An 18,300-nucleotide genomic window follows, 5' to 3' on the forward strand; every position below is an offset into this window, starting at 1 on the left:
TGGGTTACGCTCCGGTATAACGTTGTTACTATGGAGACAGTGGCTTCAAAACATTTCAAATCTACATAACCATATTTCGAAGTGCTCCAGCTGTACGTCCTTGAAATTCCCCACAACAGCAGCACCACCACAGAATTTGTAGGATGTTATAATCCAGAACTTGGGAAAGTAGTATCAACAAATCAAGACTTAAAGCAGTTTCACTTACACAAGGCAGTTAGGTGAAAATTTCCAAGAGTAGTCAATAAGCCCACACCCCACTGCATATTCAGCTGTACAGTCCCAGACTTTAAAGTGCAATATACAATAAACGACCCCATACCACATGTATAACATTATTAAATTATATTTTATTAAATGTACAGATAGTGCAAAACAATGAGTGTAAAATAAAGATCCAAATTAGGAAGTGATCCAGAAAAAATTCAGCCAAAACTCTCCCAACAAACACTCTAACCAGATCTGAAAACTGAGCAAGTACAAGATACCAGAAATGCGAGGGTACACCTATCAGGAAAAGATGAACAGGCTGGGTCTCTTTGCTCTTGAAAAGAGAAGGCTGAGGGGTGACCTAATAGAGGTCTTTAAAATTATGAAAGGTTTTGATAGAGTGGATACAGAGAGAATGTTTCCACTTGTGAGGAAGAGCAAAACTAGAGGCCATCAATATAAGATGGTCACCAAGAAATCCAATAGGGAATTCAGGAGAAACTTCTTTACCCAGAGAGTGGTGAGAATGTGGAACTCGCTACCACAGGGAGTGGTTGAAGCGAATAGTATCGATACATTTAAGGGGAGGCTGGACAAGCATATGAGGGAGAAGGGAATAGAGGGTTACGCTGATAGAGTTAGATGAGGAAAGACGGGAGGAGGCTCGAGTGGAGCATAAACACCGGCATGGACTGGTTGGGCCGAATGGCCTGTTTCTGTGCTGTAAATTCTACGTAAGTTATGGACCCACAAGATGTGAAGTGGATACTTCATTCACTACGTTGTGTACATTATTTGACATCAAAGTAGAAGTTCGTAGCAAAACTATTAGCAATGTGTACAGAATTAATACTGAACAACATTTTGCTTACATTTCATCAACTCCCCATTCATCATTGACAGTCTGCTGCTGACCCGTCTGGTCATGTCTTCATAACTATCGGAATTCCAACATGGGACTTCCTGCATAAAACAACCACATCTGACCACAATGAAAGCTGGTTCATGTTACTTTTAGTGAATCTACAGGTTTTATTCTGAACTCATACACACAATAAATTTCAGCAAGTGTAAAAAAAAATATTATAAAAAGACTTGCATTTCTACAGCGCCTTTCATAACCTCAGGTCGTCCCAAAGCGCTTTACATCCAATGAAGTACTTTCGAATTGTAGTCACAATTGTAATGTAGGAAATGCAGCAGCCTATTACCACAAACAGCAATGTGATAAAGGCCAGATAATCTGCTTTTTTCGTGATGTTGGGTGAGGGATAAATATTGGCCCAGGACACCGGGGAGAATAGAGCATCATCTGGTGTCCAGATCATGCAATTACAGCGTGACACGTTTACATAGAAAGTTTCCATTATAAATATGGACACTGGAATTTCTAACAGAAAAAACTGATAAAAAAGTGTGACGTAAGGAATTGCAAACATTTGTGCGCAGACATAAAATTTTCAATAAGATGCAGATGTATGACTGAGACTGAGGTTAAGGCACTTTGTTGAAACAATAGAAAGGGAACTGCATATTACATAAATCTATTATAGCTAAACTGAGAGTAAGAGGAGAAATTCCATTCAAAATGATTAGCAAAACTAAAAATCTTAATATAAACACTGAAGGGTAACACAGAGTATACCAAGCATCCAGCAACAACAACAACCTGCATTTATGTTGCAGCTTAAAAGTAGTAAAACGTCCCAGGGTGTTTCGCAGGAGCATAAATCAGACAAAATTTGACACTGAGCCACGTAAGGAGATATTAGGACAGGTGACCGAAAGCTTGGTCAAAGAGATAGGTTTTAAGGAGCGTCTTAAAGGTGGAGAGGTTTAGGGGAGGAATTCCAGAGCTCGGGGGCCCAGGCAGCTGAAGGCACGGCCGCCAATGGTCCGAACAATGGCCTCAGAGTTGATTTTGAGGGGGGAGGTACGAGTGGGCCAGGGTGCTGAGCTCCATCCTAGTGCCCCGAGGCAACATTCTGAACACATCAGTCAGTCATAGACGTTTGCTTTGGTCCCTCCCGATGTACTGTGTCTTGGTACCACAGCACAAAACAGCGGTCTCTGCTTTAAATGATCTGCTCCGGTCCTCCCTTCTGTCAGAGCCACCTCAGGAGACCTGTCAAAAGATACAAAACAACAATTGGTTTTTAATGAAACGTTCCCAAGGTAAGCCAGAAATCTGGGTCAAAATGTCATGGAAAAATGATCTTTTCCCTGTCCATCTTTCTCCCTTACTTCCCTGCAGGTGCTGACTCATGTTGAGGTATGGTGCCCCCCGGTGGCACCAGCCCTCCTAAAGCTCCCACACATGGCTACCCACACGTATAGCCCTCACGAGGGAGCGCTGGGAGGTTAATCTTCGTGGGTGGGGGGGGGGGAGGGGCTTCACAGCCTGTTCTTACCCGACATCCATGCCCGCACTTTCTGCAGGCGTAATTGGGACCTGGCAGATTTCCCAGCCTACAAGATCTAAACCCAACCTTACCAACTGAGATTAGGCACCAAACCTGGTGTCTGTATGCCTCAGTGCCTTATCAGGTAGTGTCCTTACCAGGTGGGCCACTGGGGATTGTGGAGAATGCAACATCTGGAGCCTGTAACATTTTCCTCTTGATCATATGATGCTAACTATAGAAGTTTGAACAATGGCAGGAGTCATCAAGCCCAAGAGCAAGGAAGCGATTTCTCACAGGAACTGAACTTGTTCCAAGGCCACCAGGAAATAACTCGGAAAACTTTACTCAGGTCTGAATCTCCTGGAAATATTCTGATAAAAACTGTGGAATAAGAACACCAGAGGTCTGGAAAAGCAGGAGCTTGGACTTGCACACACAGCAATGACAAGGGTTGTAGGGAATCAATCAATTGAATCTCTGGGAAGGTTTTTGCTAATATCAGAATTTGCCCTATGAATGTCTAGCTTTCGTCCCAGTTCAGCGACTTGAGCACAAAATCTATTCTGACACTCCCAGTGCAGTACTGAGGGAGTGCCGCACTGTTGGAGGAGCTGTCTTTCAGTTGAGATGTTAAACCGAGGACCCGTCTGCTCTCTCAGTTGGATGTAAAAGATCCCACGGCACTATTTCGAAGAAGAGCAGGGGAGTTCTCCCTGGTGTCCTGGGGCCAATATTTATCCCTCAGCCATGATCTGGTCCTTTTTTTTTTTTTTTATTCGTTCCTGGGATGGTAGCATTTATTGCCCATCCCTAATTGCCCCTTAAGGTGGTGGTGAGCTGCCTTCTTGAACCGCTGCAGTCATAAGAACTTAAGAAGTAGGAGCAGGAGTAGGCCATACGGCCCCTCGGGCCTGCTCCGCCATTCAATAGGATCATGGCTGATCCGAACCTAGACTCACGTCCACTTCCCTGCCCACTCCCCGTAACCCCTAATTCCCTTATCTGCTAGGAAACTGTCTATCTCCTTTTTAAATGTATTTAATGTTGCAGCTTCCACAGCTCTCTGAAGTAGCAAATTCCATAGATTTACTACCCTCTGAGTGAAGAAGTTTCTCCTCATCTCAGTTTTGAAAGGGCAGCCCCTTATTCTAAGATTATGCCCCCTAGTTCTAGTCTCACCCATCAGTGGAAACATCCTCACCGCATCCACCCGATCAAGCCCCCTCACAATCTTATATGTTTCGTCCGTGTGGTGAAGGTATTCCTACACAGTGCTGTTAGGGAGGATGTTCCAGGAATTCGGGAGCTTGCTGTGCGCAAATTGGCTGCCGCGTTTCCTGCATTACAAGAGAGACTACACTTCAAAAAATACTTCATTGGCTGGAAAGCGCTTCGAGACGTCCCGAGGTCATGAAAGGCGCTGGAGAAATGCCAGTCATTTTTTTTCTTTAAGCAATCGGGAGAGCCATTAAAATGATTATTGCGACTATTACTGGCCCTGTGGCAACGCACTAGTTAAAGATGCAGATCGGCGGTTCTCTCGAAAGCTCCCAGTAGCTTCAGCCAGCTCGGGTCAATGATCCGATGGTCATTGAGGCGTCACTTACTTGGATAAGAGTTTGACTGTTTGCTGGGTAGCTCTTGTCTTTTTGTGCTTTGAACCATACAGAAAGGTCTGAACTTCCAGGCACTGCCAAACAGAGAGATTAAAGTATTTAATTAGAACTCTACATTCAGCTAATAACAGTCGCCCTGGATCAGCACATTTTCTGCTTGCAACCGAATAGCAAAACACTAGTTTTAACAAAATTGTGTGCGGACCTTTTCATTCTCCAGTTTTTTTCTCCCCCCCTCACCCGTTGGTGCTGACCCCCTGCTGGGGTCAACTTCTACCAGCATTGCCCCTGTATCCCGACTAAAGCAGCGAATCATCCCTCCATGGCCTCGCTCCCCTCCCTATCTCTGTAACCTTCTCCGGCCCCGCAACCCTCCGAGATCTCGCCGCTCCTCCAATTCTGGCCTCTTACCCATCCCCGATTTTCAGCGCTCCACCGTTGGCGGCCGTGCCTTCAGCTGTCCAGGCCCTAAGCTCTGGAATTCCCTCCCTAAACCTCTCCACCTCTCTAGACGCTCCTTAAAACCTACCTGTTTGACCAAGCTTTTGGTCACCTGTCCTAATATCTCCTTATGTGGCTCGGTGTCAAATTTTGTCTGTTACCGGTCCCATGAAGTGCCTTGGGACTTTTTACTATGTTAAAGGCGCTATATAAATGCAATTGTTGTTGTTCTTGTTGTATTGGTTCCGACAGTGAGGGTTGAAAGGATATTCAACTGTGGAGGATATCATAGCCGTGGCCAAATCCAACATCTACACGCGTGCAAATGTTCCAGCGGGCTTGCGATCAGGTGTGGAAGCCCATCGCCTGTGGTGTCCTCCTCGCTAGCCAAGGGAGGCGGAGGCTGACTGTTGCTCCCACACCGCCCTGGCGGAGATCTGCTAGCTCAGCACAGATGGGAGGCCAAGGCAACACCTCCCTCTGAACTAATGTCGAGTGGCCTCTGTAAAACGGGGGCGTCCTGAATTGAATGGGATCTCTACACAGCTGAATGTTTGAACAGAGCTTTATACTACTGGCGGACATAAACTTCATCTCTTTTTTTCTATTTTCCTCTCCTGCATCCACCTAATTTCCTGCCCTTTCCTCACCTCAACAATAACAAAATTTTGTATTTATATAGCGCCTTTAACATAGTAAAGTGACCCAATGTGCTTCACAGGAGCGTTATCAGACAAAATTTGACACAAAGCCACATAAGGAGATATTAGGACAGGTGGAGGTAGGTTTCAGGGAATGTCTTGTATAAGAAGAGAGAGGTAGAGAGGCGGAGAGGTTTAGGGAGGGAATTCCAGAGTTTAGGGCCCAGGCAGCTGAAGGCACGGCCGCCAATGGTGGAGCGATTAAAATCAGGGATGCTCAAGAGGCCACGATTGGAGGAAATGCAGAGACCCTAGAGGGTTGTATGGCTGGACGAGGTTACAGAGATAGGGAGGGGCGAGGGTCATGGAGAGATCTGAACACAAGGATGAGAATTTTAAATCTGAAGCTGATGTTGAAGGTGCGGATTTGTGCAGGGGTATGGTTACACAGGCACAGGTTGCCTGTTGGTACCTCACCCAAGTGGACAGTCTTCATGCGAGAGTCTGGATAGTGAGTGTTGACGGGCCAATCGACTGTGGAGGGCATCGCAGCAGAACTCGATCCTCACCTCACCTGATGGTCAAGCTTCCACACGTTCCAGCACCTTGGGCTGGGGTGGGGGGGGGGGGGGGGGTGACTGGGAACCCTGGTTAATTTTAACCCTTCCTAGCTTGCTCAGGACAATCATAGCAACCAGACTGTTGCAGCTGCTGCAATCAGCGAACTCGGTACAGGCCGCTGATCAAAGCTGGCACCTTCTGGTCCAGATCACGTGGAGTTTAAACATTTACCCACTAAATCAGTTACGTGGATAGACTAGAGAAGCTGGGGTTGTTCTCCTTAAAGGGTCGTGAATCTTTGGAATTCTCTATTCCAGAGAGCTGTGGAGGCGGAGTCATTGAATATATTCAAGGCGGAGACAGACAGATTTTTGAAAATCAGGGTTATGGGGAACAGGCAGGAAAGTGGAGTTGAGGCCAAGATCAGATCAGCCACGATCTTGTTGAATGGCGGAGCAGGCTCGAGGGGCCGAATGGCTGACTCCTGCTTCTATTTCTTTCTTTGAGTAGAGAAGGTTGAGAGGAGATTTGATATAGATGTTCAAAATCATGAGGGGGCCTGGACAAGGTACATAGAGAGAAACTGTTCCCATTGGTGGAAGGTTCGATAACCAGAGGACACAGATTTAAGGTGATTGGCAGAAGAACCAAAAGCGACATGAGGAAAAACTTTTTTTTAGGCAGCGAGTGGTGAGGATCTGGAACGCGCTGCCTGAGAGGGTGGTGGAGGCAGACTCAATCGTGGCTTTCAAAAGGAAGTTGAATAAGTACCTGAAGGAAACAAAATTGCAGGGCTACGGGGAAAGGGCGGGGGAGTGAGACTAGCTGAATTGCTCTTGCAGAGAGCTGGCACGGGCTCGACGGGCCGAATGGCCTCCTTCCGTGCTGTAAACATTCTATGATTCTATTCCGTGATTTCTGATGCAAACCATCAGGGAGCTCTAATCAGTCACTGTCAACAGCAGCCAAGTTAGTGGCAGATAATACAATGATATGCACTGTATGGGATGAAGCGAGAGTGTAAATTAGTCTTTGCATTTCACACAACTTTCCGACAATACTATTTATGACCCAGTGTCTTAGCTGCTTCTGCCACAGTCTGGAATCTTACAAAGTATATGTCTGCTCCATTAACCACTAGAACGAGGACAATGATTTAAAATGGTACAGATTCCTTTAACACCCACACATTCCCATCCACTTAACCAGAGCATCTGTTTAATCAGACTTCCGTTAACCCCTTTCTTTAAAGAGGGAAAACATTTTGAGTTTAAAATCTGTTTGAGGGGAACTGGGTAGTGCAGTGGGTTCAATGCTGGTCTTTCAGCTCTGGGACCTGTGTGCAAATCCAGCCCAGACTGATGGAATGAGAGTCTCCTCTAGCTGTGGCCTTGCTTAGGATTTAATTTCAAATTCAGCCAAAAGTCCTTGGCACAGTACATGATTACTGGGTTGTAAAATACAAGACCTGTAAAAATGCTAGGTCCTTCATGTTTGAGTAATGTCCTTCAAAAAAATCATCAATCGTGCTGTCTAGTTGCAATTAGGAAACTTGAGCACAAAATCTAGGCTGATGTGCCAGTGCAGTGCTGAGGGAGTGCCGCACTGTCGGAGGTGTCGTCTTTCGAAGGAGACGTTAAACCGAGGCCCCGCCTGTCCTGTCAGGTCGATGTAATAGATCCCACGGCCACTATTTCGAAGAAGAGCAGGTGGTCGGGGGGGGGGGGAGGGGGGCGGAGTTCTCCCCAGTGTCCTGGGCCAATATTTATCCCTCAATTAACATCACGGAAACAGATGATCTGGTCATTATCACATTGCTGTTTGTGGGAGCTTGCTGTGCGCAAATTGGCTGCCGCATTTCCTACATTACAATAGTGACTACACTTATAAAAGTAGTCCATTTGCGGTAAAGCGCTTTGGGATGCCCCGAGGTTGCGAAAGGCGCTATAGAAATGCAAGTTAGAAATTAGGGATGGGCAATAAATGCTGGCCTTGCCAGCGACGCCCACATCCCAGAGACGAATTAAAAAAAAAAGTATTTCTTTCTATCAAACAGACCATTTTAGGGACAGGGTGTTATTATTACAGAACACAATTGTAATTAAACTTTACATCTTCCATCTTTAGAACCTACTCCAGTTACTAAGAGGTAAATATTGTGCTGCCTGCAGCTGCTGTCTTGGAGAGCAACAAAATCGTAAACAGCCGAATGGCAGATCAGATGTCACAGTGTGTCTGCGCCCAGCTCCCCTTCCATGGTACATACCTAGCAGCCAGTACAGGGAAAAGGCCTGCGATTTATTTACTGACACTTGGAGTCCCCTTCACGATGCACGCAGCAATCACCACAACAAGCAGCCCTTGCCACTTGTTAACAGATCACAGTAGTACCATTGCTTCACCAAAAATAAAGCAGAAACATGCGCTCCAAGAAAATCCCTCCGCAAAAAAAGGCGCCGTTACGGAAGATTAACGAGATCGTTCAACGGCAGTCCAAGTGTCAATGTGTCAGTATTAAGTGCAGTGCAAAACGCCGAGAGACCTCGGAGAGGGGATGATTGTATGGATGTCGGGCGAAGAAAGGACCGAGTTTGGGCTGTTACAACCCACATGGCTTACGCGTAGGAATGGTCACATGCATGAGGTGCTGGAGGGCCATGCCTGTGACACTGCATCACAATGCAAGTCAGGGCAGCAGGCAATATTGGGAGAAAACTAGAGAGAACCGCACCCCGCACCCCCTTCCATACTCAAAAATGTGCTTGGATTTATTTAGTGCCTTAATGTGTCCTCAGAAAGTCCCAAAGAGGTTTGCATCCAATGAATAACCACAGCTACGCTAAGCGATTAGGACAGACTGGTAACAAAGGGAAGTTGAACTTCCTTTCAGTAGTGCAAACTTTTAAAAGAATTTGAGACTCAAGAACAAGGGCCACTGAACCCATCTCTCTAATCAGAGCTCAAAGCAAAATACAGCCTCTGTTCAGTTACTTTCCTGTAATAATTACAGATGAAACATGGCTTTGCAAACCGGTCCCTTCAAACAACCCTCAGTAATGTACAAACTGACCACTTGAGTAGGAAGATCACATGAGGAAGAACTTGCACTTACTTAATGTCTTATCCTCAGGATATCCCAAAAAACATCGAAAGAATCACTTTTGAAGTGTAGTCACGGTTTTCATGTAGGCAAGCGCGCCTACACAATTTGTACACAGCAAGGTCCCACAAACAGTAACTGGAGATGAATAATCACTTACTCTGTTGTTGGTAGTTTTCGCTGAGGTAGGAATTGTCAGCCAGGGCACAGGGAAAGCTCCTTGCTCTGCTTCGAGTAATGCCATTGAGTCCTTTACGTCCACGAACTGGCAGACGTGGCTTCTGTTTCTAACTGGACAACTGAAGGAAATCACCTCCAATAATGCAGCACTGCCTCAGCACTGCACTGGGAGTGTCTGCCTAGATTTTGTGTTCAAGTCTCTGGAGTGGGACTTGAAACCACAACCTTCTGACTCCGAGGCCAGAGAGTGCTACCTCACTGAGCCACGACTGACATTATATGTGTACGACTTCCTCCATTTTTGTAGTAGGTGTTGTAATGATATCAGCAAATAGTGATGTTATTTGCCTGTTTGATTATCATGCCTTACCAGCATAGTTGCATGTATTGATTACTTATGCCTGACCAGCAGAGGTCATGTGAGAGACAAGCAGTTTGGTTTAGTTTCAGTTTCATTCAAGATGGATTTCTAACATGATGTCTCCTGTAAATGCTGTTGAACTGAGTTGAACAAACTTTGGATTAAAAGACATTCTCTTTCATAAATGTCTCATCATTGAACCCACAAAGAAATCAATACATGGTGTCAGAAGTGATTGAAAGAGATGAAGAGGAAAAATCTGAAGTTAAATCAGCTCTCCACCGATTAGCAAGCCAAAAGAGAACATCGTTACTTACCATTAGAGAATAGCTAACGAAGTGAAAAATGGAAGGTTTACTCCCACCGGCGACGCTTCAGTTGACAGGTAATGTGGCTGAAAATTGGAGGAGATTCAAACAACGTTTAGAGTTGTATTTAGCGGCAATCGGAGCTGACGAGAAAAGTAATAAAAGGAAATCGTCACTGTTCTTACATGTCGTGGGTGAAGCAGCGCTGGAGGTGTATAATAACTTCACATTCGCTGCTAATGGAGACAAAATGAAGCTAGATAAAATAATGGAACAGTTTGAGGCCTACTGCATACCTAAACGTAACGTGACGTTTGAGAGGCACAGATTTTTCACATGTGTACAGAAAACGGGTGAGCCTATTGATCAGTATGTGACTGAACTGAGAAACAGAAGCAAATCGTGTGAATTTGGGGGACTGGCAGACTCGCTGATAAAAGACAGACTGGTGTGTGGTATTCCAGATAATGGTCTAAGGGAAAGACTGCTAAGAGAGCAAGATCTAGACCTGGGAAAAGCCATAGCACTGTGTAGGGCTACAGAGACTGTGAAGTTGCAGGCAAAGGAGCTGTTCAGTGACAATAGCTGCAACGTGGATGCAGTGAGAAAGAACGGACACAAACCGTTTAACAAAAAGAGCGCCAATGTGAAAAAAGAGGCGTGGCCAGCGAACGAAAATGAAGGGGACAATCGAAAGTCATGTAGTCGATGCGGTACACAGCATCCACCAAAAAAGTGTCCAGCATATGGTAAAAAATGCAATAGTTGCAACAAAAACAACCATTATGCCCGTTGCTGTAAGAACCAAGCGCAACAAAGCAAGGTCCATGCAGTAGATGAAAGCGAGATAGAGGAGTTCAATGTAGATGTTGTGTCTGAAAACAAAAAAGAAGGAAGAGACTGGATGTTGACACTAAAAGTGAATGACATACACATTCCATTTAAATTGGATACTGGAGCACAAGTTAATGTGATATCAGAGACTGATTTTAAGAAAATTAGACCCAGACCAAAGATACATGGAATCAAAGTGAAAGTGACAGGATACTCAGGTACTGAAATACCAGTGAAAGGAAGATGCATTGTCAAAGTGACACACAAGGACAGAGAGCACACGTTAGCATTAATCGTGGTGCCAAAGGAGGTGCAAGCCATACTAGGTTTAAAAGCCTGTGAGAGACTGAACCTGGTAAAGAGAGTCCTCATTGATGAACTGAATGTTGCGTACACACCGGTTAAGCTGATGTATACAGCAGACACGTTGTCCAGAGCTGTTGACCCAAGTGAGCCCGCAAACACCACAATGGATGAAAAAGTGAACGCCTACGTGGACATGATCACAAGTGCACTGCCCATAGCAGATGCAAAAATGTAGCTCATAAAGACTGAGACAAACAAAGATGAAACAATGAGACGACTGAGGAAAGGCATCTTGGATGGATGGCCCAACATGAAGCAAGACTGCTCACCTGACATGGCAGAGTACTGGAACTGCAGGGCGGAACGATCAGTGGTCGAAGACATCATCTACAAAGGAAGTAAAATAGTTATCCCAAAGAGTCTGAGAAAAGAGATGTTAAAAAAGATCCATGGAGGACATCTGGGAATCGAAAAGTGTAAGAAAAGAGCACGAGAGGTGATGTACTGGCCACGAATCAACCAAGATGTGACAAATGAGGTGTCAAACTGCACAATATGCCTGAAATATCGAGCAAGCAATCCGGTAGAACCACTACAGCCACACCCAGCACCAGACAGGCCTTACCAGAAGGTAGGCGCTGACCTATTCGTATGTCAAGGGAAGGACTATCTTGTAGTCACAGACTATTACTCCCTGTATCCAGAGGTTTGTAGACTGCACACCACCACTGCAGATGCTGTGATAACATGTATGAAAGCCATATTCTCCAGACATGGCGTGGCAAGCGAGGTCTTCACAGACAACGGACCCCAGTTTTACAATGCAAGTTTCCGACACTTTGCCAAAGAGTGGGACTTTGTCCACACAACGTCAAGTCCTCACTATCCACAGTCCAATGGACTAGTGGAAAAATCGGTCCAGACAGTGAAAAGACTGATGTACAAGGCAAAAGACAGTGGAACTGACTTCTACCAAAGCATGCTTGTATACTGCACAACGCCGCTCGAGTGTGGTAAGTCACCAGCCCAACTCCTGATGGGACGTCGGCTAAGGTCAAACCTACCCATCCCGGAGAACCTCCTGAAAACAAAAGAGGGGGTGAAAGTGAGGAAGTTCAAAGAGCAACAGAAAGAAAAGCAAAAGTACTACTATGACAGAGGAACACAAAACCTACCTGAACTCCACACTGGTGACCAAGTAAGGTTCAAAGACAAAACAAACACATGGACTCAGAAGGAAACTGTCCTGAGTGAAGTTCAACCAAGATCATACACCATTCAGACAGATGAGGGTGCTGTTCTGAGAAGAAATCGTCGAGATCTTCTCATGGGACCAGACACAGCAGGTCAAGAGACTGATACTGTTGAACAACCTGATCACACAGCTGAGAACACATCATCTGAGGCAACAACTCAGATTCAAGGACAATCAATCAGAAAATCCTCAAGACACGTGAAGCCTCCTGAGAGACTGAGCAAATTTAAGGACTATTGTTATAGAAGGAAGTAATGTTATCTTATTCTTTCTTCAAGTTCTAGTGTATTTACATATTTCATGTGAACACACAAAGCAAGGTTAAAAACCTTGATAATGATAATGTTAATGTAAGTTCATTAAGTGTTACAGTTAAAATGCAGATTAATACAAAGAAAACATGTTGTTAGTTAAAAGTAAAATACTTTTGTTTTAAGAAAAGGAGATGTAATGATATCAGCAAATAGTGATGTTATTTGCCTGTTTGATTATCATGCCTTACCAGCATAGTTGCATGTATTGATTACTTATGCCTGACCAGCAGAGGTCATGTGAGAGACAAGCAGTTTGGTTTAGTTTCAGTTTCATTCAAGATGGATTTCTAACATGATGTCTCCTGTAAATGCTGTTGAACTGAGTTGAACAAACTTTGGATTAAAAGACATTCTCTTTCATAAATGTCTCATCATTGAACCCACAAAGAAATCAATACAGGTGTTAGATATTTTTTTTAATTTATTCGTTCATGGGTGTCGCTGGCAAGGCCAGCATTTATTGCCCATCCCTAATTGCCCCTTGAGAAGGTGGTGGTGAGATGCCTTCTTGAACCGCTGCAGTCCGTGTGGTGAAGGTACTCCCACAGGGCTGTTAGGGAGGGAGTTCCAGGATTTTGACCCAGCGACGATAAAGAATCGACGATATACTTCCAAGTCAGGATGGTGTGTGGCTTGGAGGCGGTGTTCCCATGCGCCTGCTGCCCTTGTCCTTCTAGGTGGAAGAGGCCACGGGTTTGGGAGGTGCTGCCGAAGAAGCCTTGGCGAGTTGCTGCAGTGCATCTTGTAGATGGTGCACACTGCAGCCACGGTGCGCCGGTGGTGGAGGGAGTGAATGTTTAAGGTGGTAGATGGGGTGCCAATCAAGTGGGCTGCTTTGTCCTGGATGATGTCAAGCTTCTCAAGTGTTATTGGAGCTGCACTCATCCAGGCAAGGGGAGAGTATTCCATCACACTCCTTACTTGTGCCTTGTAGATGGTGGAAAGGCTTTGGGGAGTCAGGAGGTTAGACACTTGCCGCAGAATACCTAGCCTCTGACCGGCTCTTGTTGTCACAGTATTTATGTGGCTGGTCCAGTTAAGTTTCTGGTCAATGGTGACCCCCAGGATATTGATGGTGGAGACGCTTGAAAGGCAATTGCCAGATGTTGATTAACCGGCACCATTATTCAGCACCGTCTACATTTATTTCAAACATCCCCTGTTGGAATATGTCTTTTCTATCCAGAGGAAAGGTAAATTACAGGCATCTTATAACAAGCTTCTCCATTAGTGAGGGAGCCAAAATGTGCGTCACATTCAAGCTGACGTGACATTAAACTAAATCTACTGAACGTGCAAATACAAAGCTCTTTTGTGTGCAGAAATATCGAGTTGAATGCTGGGCAGCTCATAACAAACAAACAGTTGCAATCAATTGTACGGGGACATTTATTGATTCCAATTTGTGTATTTATTGGCCAGATGCCTCCACATGTTCTACAAGTGCAACCAAGCAAAATTAATTGGCATACTGGTTGTTTATTGACTAGTTTTGAAGACACTGTTCTGACTGGTTGGCTTGAATAATTAAAACAATTGTGTGACTACTGGGAGATTTATTTCAATAGCGCCCATCACCAAAGGTACGAGCTGTCCCAGTCTCTCAGCCTTTTTCTCCCCGTTCAGTCGGAATAATGTTGCTGTGGCTCTAATCGTTTTGATTTAGACTGTAAAACTGGCTCCCGGCAGCAAGTGTGGGTGCAAGGACTGGACTGGACAGGACAGGGTTGGGCCGAAGCTGAGATATCCTCCCCAGCTTCACTCACATGTAATGCCAACACTCGCCGTCTAAAGGCTCACGCATTGAGCCCGGCTGATTGGGCGACAGACACGAAGCATCCGCGCAACCAAACGGAAGCACGAGTCGTCGCCCTCAGGGCCGAAGGGAGCGCTGAAGAGGGGCGAGAGGAAAAATCTACCAGGGTAAGCTCTGGTAATCAGCCATTGAAACAAAAAAGCTGGTATTCCATCACCCCCACTTCAACTATCTGTATCAGTTAAAGGAAAAGAACATGCATTTATATAGTGCCTTTCACCACCTCAGGGCGTCCCACAGAGCTTTACAGCCAATGAAGTACTTTTTGAAGTGTGGTCACTGTGGGAAACGCGGCAGCCAATTTATGCACAGCAAGCTCCCGCAGCCACAAATGACCAGATAATCTGTTTTTAGGTGTCGGTTGAGGTATTATATCAACTAATGTGCAATTTTCCACCCGGCACTCACTTGTCTGAACTTTTTGTAGGCTGCTTTCTGGTGTCCCTGTGCTAATTCGATTCCTCCAAATAGTTTGTATGTCTCTTCCGCCTCTGCGCTGTATTCTCCAAAGGTGGAAAGCTTGGCTGGGAGGGATTCCTGAAGCATGATCGAAGCAGCCTGCAGTAAAGGCAAAATGATCGATGTTAACTTGAGTTTACACAAAAAAAATAACCCCGAGCCGCCACCGTTTTAACCTCATCCTGGTTTTCAAATCCCTCCATGACCTCGCCCGCTCCATATCACTGCAACCTCCTCCAGCCCTACAACCCTCCGGATTTCCATCGCTCCACCATTGGTGGCCGTGCCTTCAGCTGCCTGGGCCCTAAGCTCTGGAATTTCCTCCCTGAACCTCTCTACCCCTCCTTTAAGACGCTCCTTAAAACCGACCTCTTTGACCAAAGCTTTTGGTCACTTGTCCCGATATCTCCTTATGTGGCTCGGTGTCAAATGTTGTTTAATAATCGCTCCTGTGAAACGCCTTGCTGTGTTATAGGTGCTATATAAATGCAAGTTGTTGTTGTTGTTTCAGGGAGCACAGGGACGTATGGGAAGTTGCAGATTGTGTCAGCTTGGCTCGTCTGGCAGCACTCTGGTCTCCGAGCCCCCCACGACAGGACCCGACTGTGTGATCTGCACGGTGGAGCATTGTCAGGGGTGTCACCCCTCGTTAAGCCAAAGTCCTGCCCACCGCTCTGCTGCCTTCGGTGGACATTAAATCTCCCACGGTATTATTCAAAGAGCTTTGGAAAGGGGGTGCAGGAACAGAGACCTGGGGGTCCACATACACAAATCTTTGAAGGTTGCTGGACAAGTTGATACAGCGATTAAAAATCATATGGGATCCTGGGCTTTATAAATAGAGGCATAGATATATTTCTTAAGGCTAAAGGGATCAAGGGATATGGGGAGAAGGCAGGGACAGGGTACTGAGTTTGGATGATCAGCCATGATCTCATTAAATGGCGGAGCAGCCTCGAGGGGCCGAATGGCCTACTCCTGCTCCTATCTTCTATGTTTCTATGTAAAAGCAAGGAAGTAATGCTAAACCTTTATAAATCACTGGTTAGGCCCCAGCTGGAGTATTGTGGGCAATTCTGGGCACCACACTTTAGGAGGTTTGTCAAGGCCTTGGAGAGGGTGCGGAGGAGATTTACCAGAATGGTACCAGGGATGAGGGACTTCCAGTTATGTGGAAAGACTGGAGAAGCTGGGATTGTTCTCCTTAGAACAGGGGAGGTTAAGGGGAGATTTAATAGAGGTGTTCAAAATCATGAAAGTTTCTCCTTATTTACTCTATCAAAACCCGTTTCCACTGGCAGGAGGCTGGTAACCAGAGGACACAGATTTAAGATAATTGGTTAAAGAACCAGAATTCTTTTTACGCAGTGAGTTGTTGTGATCTGGAATGTGCTGCCGGAAAGGGAGGTGGAAGTAGATTCAATAATAACTTTCAAAAGGGAATTGGATAAATACTTGAAAAGGAAAAATTTGCAGGGCTCTGGGGAAAGAGCAGGGGGGAGTGGGTCTAATTGGAGAGCTCTTTCAAAGAGCCGGCACAGGCACGATGGGCCGAATGCATCATACAGCACAGAAGGAGGCCAATGAAGAGTAGAAGGCTTCCCTGGCCAACATGCATCCCTTAACCATCAAAATACAGGGAAATACCCAGCCGTCATATCGAGATGTTCAGGTCAGTGCATAAAGAGGATGCAAATCTCGTGTCTGATATCAACTAGGAAATGCAGAGTTACACTACTGCCTTCAGCCTTCAGGATGTGGGTTTAAATAAAAGCACTTTACACTTACTGGCTTATTTTGTTCCTGTTTAGAGAGAACAACCTCTATAAGACCATAAGAAATAGGAGCAGGAGTCGGCCATTTGGCCCCTCAAGCCTGCTCCGCCATTCAATAAGATCATGGCTGATCTTCTACCTCATCTCCACTTTCCTGCACTATCCCCATAGCCCTCGATTCCCTTAGTGTCCAAAAATCGCTCGATCTCTGCCTTGAATATACTCAACGACTGAGCCTCCACAGCCCTCTGGGGTAGAGAATTCCAAAGATTCACCACCCTCTGAGTGAAGAAATTTCTCATCTCAGTCCTAAATGGCCGACCCCTTATTCTGAGACTGTGACCCCTGGTTCTAGACTCTCCAGCTAGGGGAACCATCCTCCCTGCATCTGCCCTGTCGAGCCCTGTAAGAATTTTGTATGTTTCAATGAGATCACCTCTCATTCTTCTAAACTCTAGAGAATATAGGCCTAGTCCACTCAATCTCTCTTCATAGGACAATCCCCCCATCCCAGGAACCAGTCTGGTGAACCTTCGTTGCACTCCCTCTATGGCAAGTATATCCTTCCTTAGGTAAGGAGACCAAAACTGGACAGTACTCCAGGTGTGGTCTCACCAGGGCCCTGTGTGCTGCCATTCCTTTTGCTGTTGGAAGCCAGTCTATGTAGGCTTGTACGGCTCAGCTGCATATAAGGCAGGGCCAGCTCGTTTGTTAAAAACTGAAACTGATGGCACAAAGACCCACACTTTGGACATTAGTTCCCCAAAGTCTGGCGTCGTTTACAGTACAGAGTGCAGCTGACAGAGGGAGAGTCGTATGTCTCAGGTAAGTTGCGTCTTTGTGGCCTCGAGGTGCCTGAAAAATACTTGCCCGAGTCCTTATGCGGAAGTCAGGAGAAGAAATGGGTGGGTCAATCATTGAGAATTAGATAGAATTTATAGCACAGAAACCGGCTGATGTAAGACTACTGAGTACTTGGTTTGAGTATAAAACAAGGCTTTAATCAACTGTTTCACAACCATGAGATTCTAGTTACATCACTAGTTCCTGGTTACAGAAACATCCTGAGCAAGCTGGGCCCACGCCCGAGTATTTATACTCCTTGGACAGCGCCACCAGCTGGCCGCCCAGTGTTACTGCATGAGTCATTTCTTCATGAATGATAAGGGCCCAGAAATTCGGGTCTCCACGGGTGAGTACGCGCTGGGTACTCACCCGTAGGCCCAATGGAAGTGCTGGTTTCCTGCATGCACTGCTCCTGTGCGGGAAACCGGCACTTCCGTTCCCCTGAAAGAAGGGGTTCAGTGGTCGAACGCGTGCGCGGGAGAGGCTGCGTGTGCGCATCGAACTTACGTTTTTTTTGCAGGTTTTCCCGGGAGGGTAAGTCTCCAGGAGTTAGACATGTAAAAAGCAGTCGCAAGGCCTGCTTTTTACAAGGTAAGTGGTGAATTAATTAAAATTAAAAAATTTTTTCCACAAGTTTATTATTTTTAAATACTTTAAAGAAAGGTAAGTTTATTTTTAGCCCTGTTAGAAAATTTTCAAAAATTTAAATTGTTTAAAATAGTTATTTCATGTAATTTATAGTTTATTAAAAAAATGTGATTTAAAAAAAAATTTATTTGGAGATTTCGTGATGTTTTGGGGCTTACAGTATTTTTTCAGTTTGACAGCCCTTCCTGTCAAACTTATGACTGGAGCATTCCCTGCTCCAATTG

The 18,300-nt window shown here is 45.5% G+C and overlaps 1 protein-coding gene across 2 annotated transcripts in view; it reads right to left on the bottom strand.

Annotated features, from left to right (window-relative positions):
• Positions 1–330: 330 nt before the first annotated feature.
• ttc23 (tetratricopeptide repeat domain 23) overlaps positions 331–18,300 on the bottom strand; it is a 53,369-nt gene continuing 35,399 nt past the window's right edge. The window contains exons 9-11 of one of the 2 annotated variants that reach the window (XM_085972358.1): positions 14,757–14,906; positions 4,223–4,305; positions 331–2,335 (exon numbers count right to left, since the gene is read on the bottom strand). In XM_085972358.1, the coding sequence (XP_085828484.1) occupies positions 2,209–2,335; positions 4,223–4,305; positions 14,757–14,906 (360 nt within the window). In that variant the 3' untranslated portion in view covers positions 331–2,208. The remainder of the gene's footprint in view (positions 2,336–4,222; positions 4,306–14,756; positions 14,907–18,300) is intronic. The other variant, XM_085972359.1, reaches the window with a different exon arrangement.

The sequence above is a fragment of the Somniosus microcephalus genome, chromosome 32 (genome assembly GCF_052327205.1).
Source record: "Somniosus microcephalus isolate GS21.2 chromosome 32, FLI_Smic_1.0, whole genome shotgun sequence".
Taxonomy (NCBI): Eukaryota; Metazoa; Chordata; class Chondrichthyes; order Squaliformes; family Somniosidae; genus Somniosus; species Somniosus microcephalus.